The sequence below is a fragment of the Halyomorpha halys genome, unplaced genomic scaffold, assembly GCF_000696795.3.
Source record: "Halyomorpha halys isolate HHAL.00 unplaced genomic scaffold, Hhal_1.1 Scaffold145.1, whole genome shotgun sequence".
Taxonomy (NCBI): domain Eukaryota; kingdom Metazoa; phylum Arthropoda; class Insecta; order Hemiptera; family Pentatomidae; genus Halyomorpha; species Halyomorpha halys.
In genome coordinates, this window is record NW_027115461.1 from 1,429,948 (window position 1) to 1,447,602 (window position 17,655).

Genomic DNA, 17,655 nt, shown 5'->3' on the forward strand with positions numbered 1-17,655 from the left:
TAATTTTTTCCAAACTACTCAACTGAATTTGATGATGATTGGTGGGATCATAGACATTAAGAATGAAGAAAATAATGTAAATTATAGAAACGAAAAAATTTATATATTATTTTATTTTTTAATTAATTTTGATTAAGGTTATCAAATAAGAAAATCAAAGTTTCCTTTAGGATTTTTATTTATTTATTTATTCTTACTTTAAATAAAATACACATGCAACAAAGACTAAGTTGCAAGCATAGTTTTAAAAATTGGTCAACAAAGCAGGTGCTTCCTGGTTTGGACAAATAACAATAATAGTAAAAACTATAAAGAAAAGAAAAAAATATCCAATCCAAATTAATTTCATATTGAATCATTAATCAATATTTAATGAAGAGTTTCCTATTTCTTATACTCCAGAATATCCTTAAAAATATGTTTAAAAAAATCATCAAATTAATAATAATCATGTAAGTTTTATGAATTGTTATCAACAAATTGTGTTTTTCATGATTAAAACAGTACACCAAGATATTTTGATCCTAAATATCAAACATAAAATGGATAGAATAATTGAAATTCAATATGATATCAATTCCTTCATACAATACAAAACAAATCCACATACTGTATAAGTAATTAAAACAAAATTTATTTAGATTTATTTTTCAATTATAAATTTCATTACAATACACATATCCATTATTTAAAGATATTGATTTGTCTAAGATATTGATTTATCTAACGATTGAAATAATAATTGGAAATGTTTTTGTGCTATACTATCTCTCTCTTTTTTTTTTTTTTTTTTTTTTTTTTTTTTTTTTTTTTTTTTTTTTTTTTATTGAACTTACTTCTAGGCATGATAGCATGTTTTAGTGGGATATTGTCTTTTTGATGATTCTTGATTTTGAAATATTAAGATGATTGCTAAATAAGGTGTTTTTTTTTTATCTTTCATGCTGAATCGAACTGATCTTATTGGCTTGTGAAATGATCTAGATGTATAAATCTGTAGCTCTAAAGAGAAGCAGTAGTCCATATGAGGTATTTTAATTATTTGGTTTTTATGTATGATAATTGGACGTAATTTAAAGTTGATGTTCTGTTGTTGCAATTACTCATTCTACTGAAACCTTTTTTTTGTTTTATTAGTAATTTATTTATGCATTCCGTAATTATGTTGAAGCATGAGGAGTTATGCATGCTCTGTTGATGCATCCCTGACCATGGCACTTCCCTGTTTTTCTTTTCTTTTTTTTTTATATTGCATTTTTTATTTTAAATTTCTCAAGGTTGAATGGCAGTTAACTGTGTTCGTTCATAATGAAGTCTCTAGGTAACGAGGTACTGTTTTCTTTTATAAAAAATTTGCTAGGACCATAAATGATTATTGTTCTTTACTAAAAATGTATAAATTTAATATTTGAAGTGTATATATTTCTTAAAAAATTGAATACTAAATTGTATAAAATATTGAGTATATGACTTGTCTTGTTAGTCTGAGCGAGTTTAAAAAATTATGAAAATATCTTGTTACATAATTCCCTTTTAATTATTAATGACAAATCAAATCAGGAAAATATATTAAGATTTATGCTGCTGTTATAATTTTATCAATTATTATTCCTTTCTACAAACCTATAAACTATACTACACAGAAGGTTTAATTATTAGCTAGTATTCAGAGATGTATCGAGTGTTTTTTTGTTCATATAGAGAAACAAAAGAAGGTTATGAACAACAATGATTTATAAATTAATCCATTCGTTTCTTTTGTATTCTCTCTTAATTGAAAATTAGAGCATGACAAGAAGTGAATTCCAATTCCTGAATGTCATTCTTCACAGTATTAGTATAGTGTTGTCCCGATAATCCAATTTTTGGTAACCCTAAACTGGTCTAGATCGGAAACTGAAACTCGGGTATATTTTTTTATGTTGAAAAGAGCTATAAAAATGGCGCCCTTCTATTATTTTTTTAAACAACTTTAGGCTTTTAACAAAAAAATCATTAATTTTTTTTTAAATAATTGATGAGTAACAAACAGTAAAAAAAAAAAAAAAAAAAAAAAAAAAAAAAAAAAAAAAAAAAAAAACTCAGATGTTTGATCTCTAAGATCTCACGATTGTGATTGTCGGCTCCCGGCAACTCATACACATAATTTACATTTGTCTCCTCACAATCCAGAATATTTTTATGAGGTTTCGTACTTCTGCGAAACTAGTTCTACCTAACTCTTGATTTCTACTACTGTACTAGGCAGAGTTCCGCTCTCTAATCATCCATTTTGTCCATTAATATAGTTATGTTTAGAAATACTTAATAAAATAAGCAATATAAATTTTTTTAAATTATTTTCTTTAACTCTCCCCAAAAAGGCGGGAACAATTATTTCAATATCTTGTCCAGACTGTATGTCTATAACCCAAAGGTACCTGAAAGGTGGTGAAGGTGACTGATTCCTAAATATTCTTTTAAAAATGAATTTCCCGCCCATTCAAAAGTGAATTTTTCTCTATAGTTTATTTTATATTCTCTTCCCTCAAAAAATTATAGAATTGTAGCTACATACAAAATATGTATACACAATATAGGTAATGTGTATATAAGTTCTTTTTGCAAAATTAATTAAAAAATAAAATGTTAAAATTTATATTACCTGTTAAGTAAATATAAAATAAATGCTTCATTTATAGAGTTTCTGGTTATAGAGTCCAATGATGCTATAAATATATATCAAATATTTTTATTTTGTAATATCTCTAATATTAAATAACCAATGGGCTCCTGCAAAAAAAAAAAAAACTCCCATGTATGATATCTAGTTTCGTAAAGTCATCTGGCCTGCTTTGAGCAGAGGAGGGATGGCGTACTATAGGCCCTCTGTGGCCGTGGTGCACTTTTGCCGGGGAAAAAAAATATTCAATACTGAAGATTTTGAGACAATAATGTTTCATTGTTGAAAAAAATTCAAGGGTACATGCGTTATATCGATTATAAAAATGCAAGATCTATTAAATATTGTCGTTTATAAATTAGAAGAACTAAACGTCATGAAAACTACTGCCATAAAATGTCATGTATTTTAATCTAAAAACTAAAGCAGGAAAGAAATTTTCCTTCTTGATAGGTGGTTAATATTATAAACTAACCTATACACTAATCAAAGTACAGTCTTGTCCAGAAGTAATTGTTCCAGCCTTTTTTGTTGGAGTGATATTAAATAATTACTAACTTTTTTTCTATAATCTCATTATTATATAATTCTAGTTCAATTTAAGAATAAATTTTCACTTAATTTGAAAAGTTTGGTCTTAAATATTTTGTTTAATTGGGATATCATTGTATTATAATAGCTTTTTAAAATGTATCTAAAGTCCTAATATTGGTTTATATCAGATTTTTTTTTTTTTTGCATTAGTAGTTTTCAGTATCATATTTCGTTATGATAAAAAAAAAAAAGGATTGTCATAAAATAATTGACAACTTCAAACTACCTGTTAGTTGTGATATAATTTCTCCCAAAGGATCATGAAGGCATGCTCAGAATAGTTGTATTTAATAATGTATTAGAAGTTAAGAAAATTGTGATAAATACTTCAGTTTTCTATTAATAAAAAAAATAAAAAAATGTCCTCTTGAAACGTTATAGGAATAGTTGTGAGTTAACCTTTAACCTATTTAGCCATTCTCTTAACAGTTAAGGCTGGTCACCTAACCTAACCTTTACTAGTCACCTCTCATTGCATCTAGGCTTCTTTACAAGTATTGTAAAAAAAAATTAAAATTTTACAAAATTGTACTAGTAGGAAGTTTCTGTAGATTTTATTTTTCTTGAATCTTATGGTAGTAACGGTTATTCAAGTAAAGTTTCATATAATACTTCAAAAGAATTATGATTAGGACAAGTTTAGTACCTTATTTGAATTAAACCTACGAGAGCAAACCTCTTCAATAGATAAACTGCTTGATTCTTTTTTCTATAATTTCTTATCAATTTAAAAATAGTCAAATTTTTGTATAAATTAGAAAATTATTCGAATTCTATTTCTTTTCTTTATTTGGCTGAATGGACTATCAATTATCCAAAATTTCATTTTGATAAAATCATCTTATAGGCTATGAGTTATTTAGAGAGGACAGAATTAATTTTTAAATGTATTTTTGTTTTATTTGAATTAAAAAATATTTATATTTTACATCGATTGGCATTAAGGAGAATTTGAGAGAAAATTAATGTTATATTCCTGTATAAGGAAATATTAATTTTACTTTTTCTGGATTAAAGATAAGTATTGTATTATAATTTAATTCTGGTTTTATATAATATGATAAAAAATTATATGTATTTAATATAATTTGTATAGCTATTGTATTCTAATGCAAGTGCATAAATATTTAGTATCTTTCTCGTCATTGAAGATTTTTCAACTTCTGTCGCTGTTTTCGGATTCTAAAATGAATTTCCTATAAGATGGCAACCAATTTTTTGGGTGGTATTGCTTTTTTAGGAGATCATAACTACAAGAGCATAATAAACAAGTAACAATCAATACTTTCTGGAAGTACAGAGTAAAATATCACGCAATGAATCTTCAAGTTATGCTCTTGGGGATTATATATAAGTAGATTTATTTCATCAGGTTTCCTTCCAAAAAGAGATTGAAGTTGAGAAGCAGCAATAGAAATATCTTGTATTATTTTTGTTCTGTTTAGCTATCTCATACCTTAATTCTTATTTTTATAATATAAATAATTTCATATTCAATCATAAATAATAAGGTGACCAAATTTTTTTTACAATGAAAATGAGAACGAACAATTAAATAAATTGTAGTGAATTAAATAATTATTTTTCCATTGAATGAATATTTGTTTATAAAGAAGGATGATAAAAAAAGTACATCATAAATAAATTAAATATTTTATTAATTCAAACAAAAATACAATAATTATGATTACATCCCTTTTAATTGTTTAATTAAATAAATATTTTCCATTGAATTAATATATATCATTTTTTAACAATATATTGGAAATTTCAGAGCATGAAATATCCTGCATATTGAATTTTACAGTAAGTGCTGTTGCTTGAGTACCAACTTTAAATCTTGATTTCTGAGTTATCCAAAAATCATTACAATAGAAAAAAAACTCCTTGAACTGCTACATTAGTTCCATGGTCTAATGGTCTGAACTATATTGTTACATGACGCAGGTATTTTGACATGGTATCTCTGAATGCAGAGATTAACAATTTACTTTTAAAATATCGAAAACAAGGACGCTTATGGTGTAAGAACAGAACCTACAAATGAAGGACTGTCCTCTCTAAAGGAGGAAAATTAGTCACCTTAATAACTACTTATAATATAAAATGTCATATATTCTTCGACTAAGTTTTCTTTCATTACTATAACATATCTTGTTTCTTCAAATTCAGGAACATTGCTGCCTGTCAAATTAGTTATGAAAACAAAATATTATATATATTCAAAAGTGAATTACAGGGTTGAGGTTATGTCTTTTTCAGTGTTAATTTTTAGCTAGTATTTTGTAATACTTTGTGGTTTTTTAAAGTTAATACACATAGGAAAAACTAGGGAAAATATTTCATTACAGTGTATAAACTCTTTATCAATATTTATTATTGGAATTATCTTCTATCTTGATTTAGTGCTTTTAAACTGAGCCTTATTTATACCATAACAAACATAACAAATATGAAGAGTTGAGATTGCGATATAGATAGGTTTTTAGTATGATATCATATCTTAGACAACATCTGCAACCAATGAAATCTCTGGCATATCAAATATTTATCTTCATTGTTAAGATGTATATTTATTTGTTAGTATAGATCCAAATATTTTTAATTATAAAGGAAAAATAATTTTTCCAATATTAACAAAATATTCGATGTTTTGGTAAAATGTCATCTTCAGGAACAAAAATTTAAACTACACATTATAGTACATACTTCTTAGACTCAAACTTCTAAGTACCTACATCAGAAGTTTGAGTCTGTATGTACTATTATATGTAATTTAAATTTTGTTCCTGAAGATTGCATTTTACCTGAAATCTTGAACGTTTTGTTTTATTAATTAATATTGATAAAATAATTTTGCCTTAAAAATTAACAAATTTACTTAGAAAAAATTTTAATTTATTCTTTAAATGGTTCATAAATATAAATAAATTATTATCAAAAAATCATATTGACTCTATAAACATTTCTCTGATACACTTGAATGATTATAGTAATGGCAGTGGCTTCGACTACTTAATACTAAGTTCAATGTTTTGAAGGCTGTTAATCCTAGTGGCGTTGGTTTATTTATTTTAATTGTATTATTATTCTACAAATTTAATCAATAAAGTGACTGCCATTCAGATATTTCAAAATTTAATATTAAGTTAAATAGTCGATTATCAATTGTTTAAAAAAAAAAAATGGAAAATATTCTGTCCTATTATAAAACTCTTATGTTGCTTTTTAACAACTAATAAAAGAGTAAAACTGTTGAATATGGGTTTGCAATGTGCAGCAGCATACTGGCTCATTATCAATGCAGGTTCTTATCAGTTTATTTATAGTGGTGCTATCTCTTGCCTTGGAAACACACCAATGTGTCTAATCCTTTAATCTTAAATGTGAAGTGAAATTGAAAATCTTACCTTGTGATGTACCAAAAGGAATTCAAAAGTTCCTGATACATCTAACTTATCGAATCATTTGATAAGAAACCATAAAAATAATTATTGATATTGATAAAACAATCTGATTTTTATTTTCAAAATTTCAATTTTAAAAATGAGGTGCATATTTCAATATTACATTCTTCATTGAATTATGTATTATATAAATCACCACCATTTATAATAACTTGCGTTTTTATGTAATATTCTGTAATTTCTGTTATATCTCGTCAAGTCACTTCGTTTACTGAAATAAAAACACTTATTACAACAGAGTTGAGGATTAGAAGTATGAGAGTACAGATGTACTAAGTGCCAATTTAGGTTTATTGTTGATCACCAGCCTGCATTCAACAATTTTACTTGTATAAGGAGTGCACATACCATTGCTTACAACAAACTAACCGTTTTTGAGTTTTATTTTGTCTTGCTAACGATTCCTTACTAACTTTGTTGATTATTAACTGTACTTAGTTATAACTATTTGAACTGTTTTATTAAATTAATTTTTGAGGGGAAAAATTTGTTGTTTTTTTGTTTTTTACATTTTTTTGTTGAATTTTTAAAAAATTAAATCCTGATTACATTTTATGAAGATGTGATACTATACATTTTCACACCATGTATTAAATTTAGAGTTACATAGGTTGCAAATTATTTTATTTGGGTAGATAAATAAATAAATGTAATGGCTTTGAAATGGCTTGAATATTTGGAACTAAAACCACTTACCTCTAGGCAGAGATGGGCAAAAATTAGCTATAGTTAAAACTAATAGCTTAAGTTGCCATGGATATGGCCTGTATTCATGAATGAACCATTGATAAGTAAATATTGTATTCATGGCAATTTTAGCTATTAGTCTCAACTAGAACTAATGTTTGTCCATCTCTGCCTCTAGACTATAAGTAGACTTTCTGCTGTTAGAGGAAGTTATTGCAAAAGCAAATGGTTAGTTCTTGCATTTAGTTATATTATTTTGTTTTTATTAATTTATTTATAAAGTGTTTTAATTCTAATATTAGCTATTATTGGAATTAAAATATTTTGCTGACGTTATATATGTATAAGGAAAATGAACCATGTAAAATTAATCTGCCTTAAATTCACTCTCATAATGTACTAGGTTGAATTGTTTTAAATTATATTGTAAATTCACATTTATATGAAATTAAAATACATTTACTTGATAATCCCTCTTATAATATTTAAAGCTGAAGAGTTTGTTGATTTGAACGTGTTAGATCAACTGTTCATTCAGGAAGACTTTATAACGGTGAGTAGATTGTTGACCGTGGATAGTATATATGAGAAGATGATTGGGGTTGTGGTCAGTTAAGAACATAAATAAGTAAAAACCTATTTATTAGTGCCAATGTTTCGGCCTGAATTTCAGGCCTTCATCAGGGCTAAGAACAAATAACAAGATAACAAATGAATAAAAGGATATACAGAATAATATAAGAAAATAACTAACATTATGGATACATAAATAGTGTTGAAAGACATAAATAGTTTAAGTATTATAAGAAGATAAAGGGTGTATGAGAAGAGTAATATTGAAATTAAGTAAGAGGAAAGAATAAATAATAAAATATATATGAAAATCTATGTAAGTAAATATATGTACAATATGAAAATTATTTAAAATAAAGTTATAAAATAAGTGGGAAATATATAGGTAATTAAATATGTAAGTAAAGTAACAGAATTAATGAATTGAAAATGTAAAGTTATATAATCGAAAAGAAATATAATTATTTTAATATAATAATAATAATTTAAAACTAAGTAAGTTAAATTAATGAAAAAAATTAATGAAAAATGTAAGTAAAATACTTAAATAAAGAAACAAAATATAAAGTTAAGTAAGGAAGACTTCATATTTTTAAATATCACATAACAAACCAAAGGAACTCAGCAGTAATATATAATAATAAGCTTGTGTTGGTATGTGTTCGCAATCGTTGTCATGACAACTTCGTACCCATGAAAGCTAATGCAATGTGTAAACTTGAAATAATTGTGTGAAAACATGATATTTTTGCAAATCAAATAGAAGGATAAATGTTTTTTATTACCATGAAAATTGATACTGATTTCTATATTTATCGTATAGAATATAGAAAAAAGTGATATTAGCATCAGTTATCATATTTTAAGTATTACAAGAATGAACTAAACCTGAAATATGAAAGCCAGTATTAGGAATAAGTCACAATGATTCTATCTTCAGTTTGTCAAAGGTCTATAATAGGAAAGATTTTATTTGGTAGATTAAGTTCTGTTTAGAAAAACACACTATCATGTATTTTGGATTAAAACAATGTCCTCTACCATTAATAAATGATCTTACGTATAATTGAGAATCATATAAATGAAAAGAAAGAAGAAATTGATTTTGAAATATCAACATTTCAAATGGGTTAATGTTTTCGTAGAATTTAGCAAAAAGAGTGGAACATTTGTTGACTAGGTTGATTAAAATAATTTACAAAGATCAACATTATTTTAAATACCTAATTTCAGAATGAAATTATGAATTAATAATGATATAAAATCTGTGAAAATTCAGGAAAAGTATTGATTTTGTTGCAGAGGATATAGTGGTAAAACAGCCAACCATTGTAGAATTAAGGGGATTGACTTGAAGGGATAAAATATTGAGGTTTTAGGAAAACTCTTCCAACATTAACGTTAAATTATTTAGTTAACTAATTATTAACTTCATTCTGAGAACAAAAAATGAACATAAAAGATCACTTTGGAATTTCAAATGATCAGATTGTATAATATATGAATTTTACATTTGATTAGAAGATAAAGATTGGGATTTAAGAAGGTGAAGAAATATCTGATGTTTGAAGGAAGTTAAAGGAGAGGCATTATGGATAGAAATAGGGAATAAACTCCAAAAGGAGAAGGAACGGACAAGAAAAGATTTATTTAAGGAAGCAGTTCTGTGTGATAAAGAGTGTAAATATTGATTGGTTCTGGTGTTAAAGAAGTGGATCGGAGAATGTTAGGTAAGAGGTTCGGTGATATAGGAAGGTTTATTATTTCTTAGGGATTGGAATAGGATACAACCAAGGAAGTATTACTGTCAAAATCAGGGATAATACCACTTTAGATCAGTATAATAGCCAGAAATAATGCATATTTCATATATCTATACGCACGCGCATCTGGGAACTGCAAAGATAACTCTTTTAAAGCAATTCATAACACTTTAACTCTTTGTACTTAGTACTTTGGGGAAATTTTAGAAAACTTAATGTCACTTTTTCATGAAAACGTTCACATTGGAATCGTGATATTACATAGTAAAACTTTAGGACCAAGTAAGGGATTGTAATAAAATTTGGTTTATATGTATTTGTGGACATTGAAGAATATATATTTCCAAAAAAAAAAATTCTTATAATTTTCTACAGTAAATTATAAATTAAATTTAATTTAATTATAAATTTAAATTCCATTTAATTATTTAGCATTAATTTTTGATTATTGTGATTTGAATTAAAATTTTTAATCTGCCTGTTTATAATTTTATTGCTTTCTGATCTCTAATTTCAAATTTATGTGAGATGATATATGGTTTATAACAAAAAAAAACTCTTATATTTTGTTGACCATTTCTTGCTTTAACAATAATTGAGTGAGCCATTTTAATTTAAATAAAAAATCTGGTTCATTTTCCTTATTATTATTATTTTTAATAAAAGTAAATAAGATAGTGAATTTAAGGTGTTTAGCTTTATGATCACTTATGGAAGTCTTAATAGAACTCGTAAAGATTTGTTAATGAATGAGATACATTATTAATGGTTATCATTATAATATTAATTATTTCATAAATTTACTCATTTGATCAATTGAAGTTTTATTGCTAAATTTATAAAAATTTTAATATTCTGTAGTAAAAACCTAACATTGAACTATTATTCTGCCTTGTCCTTTCTCTGTCGTCGGAGGACATGGTTTCTTGTATATTTTAATAGACTACTTTGAAATGATTTCTCTCAGTTCTGATAATTTTATCTTCATCCCAGTTGTTCAGAGTTCGACACTACTTCCAGGAACAGAAATATTTTATTTACTGATTTGCTTTTTCCTCCTACAAGATTTCGGGAGAGAACGTATGCTGCTTGGCATATATGTCGCCTCTGCCCCTCTAGAATTTTCCGAATTATTATATATTAATTATAAAATCTACTACTAAATGAAAATTTACTAATAATTCCTAATAAAAATTAAAATTAACCAATAAATAAAATATAAACATAACAGAATAAATTATAGAAATTCCCAACATTAAAAATATCGTAATTTTAAAAATTATAGAAAAATGAAAGAGCTTATTCCCTTTAATCTTAAATTAAATATTCAGTAAAATAAAATTATTCACTAAATATAATTTAGTTTTGAATCAAAACATTAATTAATTACTATATATATTTTTAAATGTGGAAAATTCATGTTTACAACATTACTTAGGAGTTTTTGGAATATTGTAACACAAAAAATGATCCTTGATGTTCAATAGGTTATCAAAATGAGTAATAATAACTCATACTCAATATCTTACAAGTTAATGTGAGATGTAATATTTCTGGTTTCCGTTTATTTCTTGTTATCTTTCTGTCCTCATGTTTACTGAAGTGGTGATATGTTGACTGGTAAAATATCTTTATTTTTATTTCTATCTTCTTTTTAGATCTTAATTAATTAATTAACTAAAAATTGAATTATAATATTTTTAATAGTTTTATCAGGATCATTCATTAATAATGTATCACATTTCTTATTTATTGAAATCTTGAACTCATTTAAATTCATCAAAAAAATAATGCCCCAAAAATTATAATCAGGATTTGAATTATTATTAAATTTTTTTAAACATAAATTTCACAATTACAGTTATTGCATAGTTTTTATTTTTAGAATTAAGGTATAACTGTTTTGAAATAATTTTTATTTTTAAAATTAAGGGATTACTGTTTTAAATTATTTTTTAATTTAAAAAGATTTTTCAATGCAAATTTTTAAACAGATGTTAGATAACAATTTTTCTTTAAATAAATTAATTATTATTCAAATTAAGTCTCAAAAAACTTCTTTCATAGTTTCGGCCAACCCGGCCACCCTCAAGGACGATTTTAAATATAAATTTACACCTCATATCTAATTATTTAAAAACTTGTTGCAGTCTATTCTGCTCTGGTCATTAATTTTTTAAAAAATTTAATTACAGAAGGACTTTACAGTACTATCACTTTCTTATGTGTGTTGATAAGAAAGTGATAATAGTGTAATATTAGTTTTTAAATAATTAGATATGAGTTGTAAATTTACATTTAAGATTGTCCTTCAAGACAGGCTGAACTGGCTGAAATCTTGTATTTTTAAATTAAGAAGTAATTAAGACTGTTTTGAGACTTAACTTAGTTATTAATTAATTTATTTAAACAATAAAAACTAGTCTCAAGAAAGTGAAAAGATTATATATAAAGTAAAAATTGTTCTTTGAATAAACTTTAGTTTAATTTTTATTTACTCTTTTGCAAATAAATTATTAATTATAATCTGTTCACTATTTGTATCTACACCATTAGTAATCCATTACATTTCTTATTGATCGGAATCTTGAATGAGTTCTTCCTTTGCAAATCAATTTTTTTATTTTTAAATACTAATCGTGTTGAATCAATCCGATTTATTTTTCATACTTTTACCCCAATTTTTCTCCTGGTTATTATATATTATAAACAGAATTTTCTTTTTCAAATTTAAAAGGATATTTGATAGAGAATCGTCAAGATTCAGAATATGGAAGAAAATTTGGTTTGGTTTGGTTTTGTAGAGACTCGGAGTAGAATATCTAGATGGGGGATCGCCGTCTCCGGCCTCTAGCCAGCAAAGCCTCATAGATCCGACAAAGCACGGCTCTTTGAAAAGTAAACTTTTCACCGCTCTCGGCCTTCACTCGTAGAACAGCTGTTTGTCAAAAGATATTTCTAGGTCTGCCTCCTCTGGTTTCTGTTAATCAGCTGATAAAGCAATGTGTACACGATCAACTCATATAGAAATAAATTATATCAAGTATATTTGAAGCCTATTTTATAGTTGGCTTCGTTAGTAAAATGCCTTTTAAAATAGTTCCTAAGAATTAAATTGTTACAGTTTTATGTTCGAACAACTTTTATTATATTTGTTCTGTTGTGTTGGATCTCTTAGTCAGGTTATTAATATTTTTTTAACCATTTAGTTTTATGGTTTTAAGGGAAAACACTTCTGCCACTTATAATGATTTATGTTTATTATTCATTTTCTTTGAAATATGAAACTATTCTTAAATTTTATTCTGACAAATATCTAGCAAAAATTTTTATTTTTTTATCTTTTTCCGAACATTAAAGGGAGAATTTCAAATATATATACAATGTTATTGTTATGTTTTAGATTAATTTTTAATGTTGAATCATTTGGGAAAGTAGTGAATGGTAATATTATTTTATTTTATCTAATCGTATTGAAAATTAAGCAGGTCTTTTAATCAAATATTTTTCTCTATTAAGATGGCGTTTCAACTATTAATCAACCATTTGTCCAAAATAAAAATATTTGCTTAGCATAATAAATTATGAAAAGTTCTTTTCTGACATTGGTTCTTATATTAAATTAGATTTTGTATAATTACAATTCTGTTTAAATTTTTTTTTTTTTTACTGATATGATTGAAGTCATCTAAAAAAAAAAAATAGAAATTTTTTGGTTAAAGAGCCCAAACCCCTTGTTATTTAATTTGATTAATTAAAATATATGCATATAAAAGAATTTCAAAAAAATAAAACAAACCGTATGTATATCTGGTATTTAACTTTCTTCATTCAAGATAGATACTGTATATATAGGTTCCTATAGGCCATTAGTTAGGAAAATCCTTTAACAAACAACTATCAACTTATCAAACTAACGTACCTTAAATATGATATATTTGTATTAAAAACTCCTCGACTATTAACCATTTGCCCAAGTCTTCTAACCAGAGATAGGCAAAAATTAGCTGCAGTTGAAACTAATAGCTAAAATCGCCATGGATACGACCCTTATTCATGAATGAACCATTGATAAATAAATATCGTATCCATGACAATTTTAGCTGTTAGTGTCAACTATAGCTAATTTTGCCCAACTCTGCCTTTAACCTTTAATACTAATACCTTAATTATATAACATTAATCAAAGAAATTTCATTTTTATCTTTATAAAGTCTTAATAAAAAGTTAACACGTATAATAACAATCATAATAAATTATATCTTTATTTAAAAAAAAATTATAAATATTTTTATAGCTGTTGTATATTTGCTGTTTGTTAAATGATTTTCTACGACAATGAGTCATTGAAATCATAACTTTATTTTTTAAAAGATCACATCTCACGACAAGAAATTTTTACTATTTTGAATTTTTTTTTTTATCCTTGCTCGATTTCACTCTAACCAGTTTTTTAATAATAAAAATAAAGGAATTTGTTGTTATGCACTACAAGTAAATTTTTATCGAATCCTGTTCAGTTTTATTTAATATTAATTTCATATATGGGTGTGAGGTACTTCTGATATTATTTAAAACTTAACCTGACTAAAAACTCCATCACAATTGACAATTTATTTGCTTTTTTATTTTTTTTTATGTAAATTATAATTTAATAGTAGTAATTAGTAGTTGTAGTTGGTAGAAACTAATTAGCTAGTATTTATTATTTTTTGTAATTATTTTTCTTTTTTATTTTCTCTTTCAAAATAAATCTGAACAAGTTCTTCCAAATGTGTTCCCAATTAATTTAAATTGTTTTGTTGTAAATTGTATTTTTAATTGTTACATGTGTAAATAAGACTTAAAATTTTCCTAGTTAATTTATGCCATGTAACTCAAGCTTGTACATAAATTGAAACTGTTTAACTTTATTTAAAATCGTAGAGCAAATTTTTTTGTGTAGTAATATTTTAAAAATCAAATTTGATTTAATAAGAGTCGTATGTTCAGATAAAATAACAATAAATGCCAGTTGTTCTCTTTGTTAACTTAGCGAACGAACATGGTTTTTAACTTGTGTTTTTTTTTTTTCTGAACTTACTTATCTCTAGTTATTGTTGATGATTGTTTCATTATCTTGTTGTAATATTAAGAAAATTGTGAGAGTAGCGGCTGTTTTTTGATTTTTTTTTTTTTGTAGTAATAGTCTTTCCTATTAGTTTAATAAAATAATTTTTTTGTATGTTATATATATATTTTTTAAATTGCTGTAACGTTGATTGTGAACAAAATGATTCATTACTGTGTTCTCCTATTGGTTGATTATGTGAGTAATTATACATTATTGGTAATTATATTTTATTTATTTAATATGGATATTTGTTGTAATGTTACTAAGGGAAATGATTATTCTTGTTTATTTTGATTTTTTTTTTTTTACTTTATCTCAATATTGCATTATGGGTGGTAATTATTCTTGTTAATATTCTTATCGATGTGATCTATTTCAAGGACTGAAACTAAATTTTAACTTTTATTATGAAAGAAAAAAGTAAATGCATTATTTCTTTTTTTTTTTTCTAAATATAAAAGATATATTCTTCAAATTAAAAAAAAATATATATAAAAACTCTAATTTAAATTTATTCTAAATCATTAACAAAAATAGTATATAACCTACAACCTGTTATAACCTGTACTGTAATAACTGAGTAAGATTTAAAATAATGAAAAAGTGGTGTAGTCGGAAACAATAAAAAAAATATTGGGTTGGTATTAGCAGCCCAAGGGATAGGAGTATTTTCTCGGAATACTATTAAACATCCCTTATCCGATTAGTTATTAATGATGCAGAAATTTAAATTTATATTTTCTTGAAAAATTTTTAATAATTGTCAACTAAACCAAAGTTGATTAAAATCTAAAATAGTTGTAGGTTCAGATGAAATAATGAGAAATGCCAGGTTGTCTCTTCAGTGTAGTATCCAAATAATTTCGGAGTTAGGGTTCATTCACAGTTTAAAAAGTATATAATGTTATTTTTTAAAAATTAAATGAGGTAATGTTTCAATCAAATCATGTTAACTATTTAGAACTAGATCAGCTGATTACATTTAACTTCACTCTTCAAGAGATGTTTCAAACAAATTTATTTATTTATAATTTTTTGTCTGGTTCTTGGATAATAACTTATCTTAAGCTGCTATAATTCCCTTAATGATCTGTATCAAATGTTTTGTTCGAAATGTTAACTGATTAAAAATATTTTAAAATAATTTGATATACAAATTTTAAAATTAATACACATTAACTCAAGGGTTCTTTAGAAGTTGAAAAATTATTTTTACAATGAGGCATTTTAAATTTATATCAGAACTTTGTGCTTTCGATTAATTCTAATCAATATTTTATTCGTTACAAGATGGTTTAGTTTGAAAATAAGTTGTACGGAGGGAAATGTTTCTAATGGGTTCATAATGATACAAAAATTTTCTATACTATTATATGAACAAAAAAGTGAATATTTTATGGGTAATAGTATCATTTTTAGAAAATTATTGTGCAATCGACCATTATAAGAATATAGTTAACCCGGAAGCATAGTCATTTGTCTACTCGATTTAAGGTTTATGGGTGTTGATAGTTTTTTTTCTTTTTTTTTTAAAATCGTTTTAGAAAAAAATGATTTAAAAATTTGTGAATAATTATTTATTGAGGACTTATTTATTTAAGAATCTCTTTAAAGAAAGTTCATATTAAATTTCCCTGATTCTATTTTTTTCATTTTTAACCAATGTCTTGCATTCTCCTTTACTTTGAAATAATATATTCAAAGAAATTTATAAGTAATAGCGATATAATAATCCATTCCAAATAGAAAAAATAATTATATCAATATTTTTTTAAACCACAGTTTGAAAATTATAATCATTAAATGAATTATTAATTTTGGTGTCATAAAGTCATTCGCTAAATCTCAGTACTTTAAAATTGTTTGCTTCCTTATTTATGAAAAGCCCTTAGTCTATCACTACTTATCTGATGGTGCAGTAAGTTTATGATATTTTGTAATGGTTTGTTTTCACAAGCTCACTATATCATTTTTTAATATTCTTAGAAATATCGATGGTAGTGGCATCAGCTATTTGTCCGTTATATTTTTATTGGTTTAATTTATTTTCAGATTTTTGTAAACTTATGAGGATGAATATTCTTCTAATTTTAACATGATTAAATTTCCAGGGTATGACTTACAATTCAGCTGTTTATGTAACTTATGAGACACATAGCTTATGGGAATTTCAAATGATTTATAGTAACAAAATATATTTTTGTATTTAAAACAATAATTAATTTTGATTTTGTAACCAACTCTGGAAAAGAGATTTTTTTTGGGTAGCATTGAGATTATAAAAATTTCCAATTACTGCCAAATGACCAATTTTATGCTTTTAAAAATATTTTATTTATAATTAATTGTATTTTATGTTGTGCACTTTTTTTTTTTTAGTTTTGTTTACATTTTATAGTTGGAATGATATACATATTTATATACATACAGGTTTCATTTTTTGCTATTTATATTTTTTATTATTGTTTTATGTTATTATAGAAATAATTAGTTCAAAATTATAAATTGTAGAAAGGTTTTCTATTGATAGTACTGTGCATTTTATTACAAAGTTTTTTTTTTTTGTTTTGTTTTTTTCATCAGATTAAGTAGTGCTTTTAATGTTTTTACTCAATTATATAATTTGACAGATTGGTTTTTAAAAATCTATTTTATATACTATACATATTGTTGTTACTTGAAATGCAGTTATAAATAAAGTTAAATCTGTGATTTAGAGGTAATTTTCTTTCTCTGATTCATTTTATTAAGCATTTCGATCTCTGGCTCGCTGCATGCATCCAAGAGCTTTAGCAT

General features: G+C 24.9%; 1 protein-coding gene across 14 annotated transcripts in view; it reads left to right on the plus strand.

Moving 5' to 3' along the window:
* Positions 1-17,655, plus strand: part of Klc (kinesin light chain) — a 166,950-nt gene that overhangs the window by 125,907 nt on the left and 23,388 nt on the right. For 5 of the 14 annotated variants that reach the window (XM_014417028.3, XM_014417024.3, XM_014417026.3 and 2 more), the window contains 2 exons: positions 985-1,029; positions 12,551-13,037. The exons of 6 other annotated variants lie outside the window; for them this stretch is intronic. In XM_014417028.3, coding sequence (XP_014272514.1) covers positions 985-1,029; positions 12,551-12,679 — 174 coding nt within the window. In that variant the 3' untranslated portion in view covers positions 12,680-13,037. Of the gene's footprint in view, positions 1-984; positions 1,030-12,550; positions 13,038-17,655 lie in introns of those variants that run through there. 3 more of the 14 variants (XM_014417029.3, XM_067052497.1, XM_014417030.2) reach the window with 2 other exon arrangements.